The following is a 3,144-nucleotide window of genomic DNA, read 5'->3' on the forward strand; positions in this document are numbered from 1 at the left end:
CCCACCGTCTATTCTGGCGGGGGCTGGAACGGCTCACGCGCGCGCTCAGCACCAAACACCCGAGTGTGCAGCTGGCACCATCACCAGGACGAGGAAGCTTTCCAGGCACGTGCCTTTCTGAGGCGGGACTTGCATCAAGGGGGGCACCTGGGAACCCTGCACACCCCTGAAGGCACCCAAGGCCCCACCCTCCTCACTGGCCTCGGTAACACAGGAGAACTGAAAACCAAGAGAACACCACCAGGTGGCTTGTAAAAAGTTGGCTTTATTTGTCTCTTAGTCACCTTATCTCAGTTATGCCATTTTGGCGTCCACAGTGACAGTCCCCTGAAAGCTGGGGTCAGCCCCACCCCACCCCGTGACCAGTGACCGCAGGGCAGGAGCCCGAGCCACGCAGTGGTCAGAGGCTACAGCAGGGCTGCAGGGGCGTCAGGTCTCCGCTCGGGACTGGGTCGGACAAGGCCACGCGTGGTACGGTGGGTGCCCTGGCCTGGGGTCGACGGGCTGTGGGCCCATCTGGGCTCTGCCGCCAACTCGCCAGGTGGTGCTCGGCAAGTCTCTTCTTGTCCCTTGGTTGGCCTGTCTCCCGGGCAGCACAGCCAATGAGGTCTCAGAGCCCCTGTGGACTCAGGTGGGTGCCAAGCTGGCCACCTCAACTGGCTCTGTGCTTTGAAGGCCGCTGTGCACCGCTGCTGGTGGGGTCTGCTTTCTCCGCGGGGCAGGGAGAAGCCCTCAGGCTGCGGAGCTCACCTCTGCTGTCTCTGCAGCCAAGCGCTGCTGGTCCCCGAGAGGGGCCTCCCTAAAGGCCTTAGAGAAGGTTCTAATTCCTAAGGTCTAGGTCACCTGTTATTGCAAACAGTTTATCTTAGACATAATTGTGAGTCTTTTCATATCAAACATGGGTGAAACTTGGCAAAAAAAAAAAAGCTCTCTGACCCTGATTTCACCATAGATCTAGGGCCTGGGCCCTCGTCTCTGCTGGGCAGTTTTGGTGAAAGCAGAGATCAGAGCCATCTTGTCATTTACTTCGCTTGCGTTTGGTCCTAAGCACAGTAAAAAATGTTCTAAAAAAATACCAGTGGAAAGTCTTCAGCCTAGAAGGTAGCGTCTAAGGCCAGCCACAGCGGAAGGTACACACCATGGAGAGCAAGTTCAGTGACAGCGGGAGGAGCTGGACAGCCAGCACCTCAGGGTCCTCCGCACGATGTCCACTAGCTCGGCCAGGCTCGACTATGCAAAGCTGTGGCATCGTGGCCCGGCTCCACCACTGAGAGAGGGACGGCACAGCCAGGTCAGCCAACAGGCACAGGCAGAAAGATGCACAGATGGGCCAGGGATCTTCTGGAAAATTCGTCCCTTTCTTTTGGAAGAAGCTCTGTCCTAAAAAACAACTTTTAAAAGGGAAAACAATTGTGTCTTCCAGAGAAACCGTTTTAAGCCAGATGTTCCCGCCTGACTGTGAAGGGGACATGCCAGGGAGCGGCCCACACGCACCGGAAAACACACGACCTGCTCCCGGGTGCTCGCCCTCCTGCCACCCGAGACGGAGACATTTCAACAATGTTTGTGCTTCTAACCAACAAGACATTCCCTTCGGGGGGGAGCAGCTGAGACCACTGCAGTCGCCGACAGCACTGAGAGGTGCAAAGGTTAACACAAAAGTGACGTGGACACCGGGGACAGTCACTTCTGGCGGTCAGCTGGGTAAGACCTCGCTTCTACAGTTCTGTTGCCAATGCCAGAATGAAAAGCAAAATTGCAAATTGAAAAATTTCTAGCACTTTAGAAAGTGGAATGAAAGAATGGGAAATTCAAACAGGTTATTAAACCAAAGTCCTCAGGCCACAGCAGCACCCCCGAGACAGCGCCCACAGCGTGGCTTCCTTGTTCCCTTCTTGGCCATCGTGGAGCACGCCGCCTCTGCCTGGTCCAGGGGCCACGGCTCAGAACAGAAGGGCCCCCATGCTGCCGACCTCACTCTGCTCCTTGACGAAGATTTCAAAGTACTGGTAGATGATGGTAACCGCAAGCAGGATCCCGGTTCCAGACCCAATGGCACCCAGGAAGTCCGCCAGCACGGAGAGGGCCCCGATGCAAAGCCCACCGAAGGCCGCAGCCGTGGGGATGTACCTGGGGAGGGAGACGAGTCAGCCACATGCCGCCAGCAGATCCCTCCAGCCTGGCCTCCCTCCCCCAGGCTACAGGAAGGGCCGGGCAGTTGACCTGCTTACCCCTGAGTTAGGAACCGGACTCCTTTAGGGGTCACTCCATGGCCCCCAAAAAGTCTCGTCTACTCACACCTTAATGGTCTAGACTAAGGCTTGCTGTCCAGTAAGTGGCCACACGAGTCACATGTGGCTAGTGAAATGGGACCAGTCCAAAGCAGGTGTTGAAAACATCACACGAGATTTTGAAGACAGGAACATAAAATATCTCATCGTGACTTTTCTTATGTCAATTTGAAATGAGAGTCTGGATATATTGGGTTAAATACAATGTATTCTTAGAATGAATTTCACCTGCTGCTTCTTGCGTTCTTTTTTATTAAGAGATAATGGACATAAAACATTCTGTTCGTTTTAGGTGTATCTTTTTACTTTTTTAACGTGGCTACCAGAATGCTTAAAATTTCACATGCGTCTTGCATTATATTTCTACTCAACAGCACTATAAATTCTCTCAACTTCAGAGAATTCTTAAGGGAATGAACAAAATTGCCCAGCATCTCTGATAGGGATCAGAAAATGATCTGGCATTTGCCATACTGACTTGCGGTTGAGGCGAGCGAGCTATGGTCTCCAGGACAGACCTGGTCCTGATTACAAAACCTGATCCTATAAACAGACTTCTACAGGAAACCATTCACGTTCATCCAGCAACGGTGGAAGAAATGAGTTGAAATAAGTTGGCTTAAAAGTCTAAGACACTCACTACGGCCAACCCGGCTGCCCAAGAGGCAGCCCCACTGTGAGGGGAGAGGCCTGCAGACTGCGGTGCTCTCCTCACCCCCACCTTTCCCCCAGCGGGTCACCAAGTGCCGGCGGCCTCTCCTGTGTCCCCAGGTTACTGCCCCACCTGGCCCCCAGCACCTCTGCCCAGACTCGCGATGTCCGCCCCGCCCCCCCCGCCCCGACCTGTGGGTCT

General features: G+C 54.3%; 1 protein-coding gene across 1 annotated transcript in view; it reads right to left on the bottom strand.

The window, feature by feature from the left end:
* Positions 1 to 245: 245 nt before the first annotated feature.
* SEC61A1 (SEC61 translocon subunit alpha 1) overlaps positions 246 to 3,144 on the bottom strand; it is a 13,571-nt gene continuing 10,672 nt past the window's right edge. Inside the window, exon 12 of the mRNA XM_024763393.1 lies at positions 246 to 2,130. Coding sequence (XP_024619161.1) covers positions 1,944 to 2,130 — 187 coding nt within the window. The 3' untranslated portion in view covers positions 246 to 1,943. The remainder of the gene's footprint in view (positions 2,131 to 3,144) is intronic.

The sequence above is a fragment of the Neophocaena asiaeorientalis genome, unplaced genomic scaffold (genome assembly GCF_003031525.2).
Source record: "Neophocaena asiaeorientalis asiaeorientalis breed wild unplaced genomic scaffold, Neophocaena_asiaeorientalis_V1.1 scaffold433, whole genome shotgun sequence".
In the NCBI taxonomy this organism is placed as follows: Eukaryota; Metazoa; Chordata; class Mammalia; order Artiodactyla; family Phocoenidae; genus Neophocaena; species Neophocaena asiaeorientalis.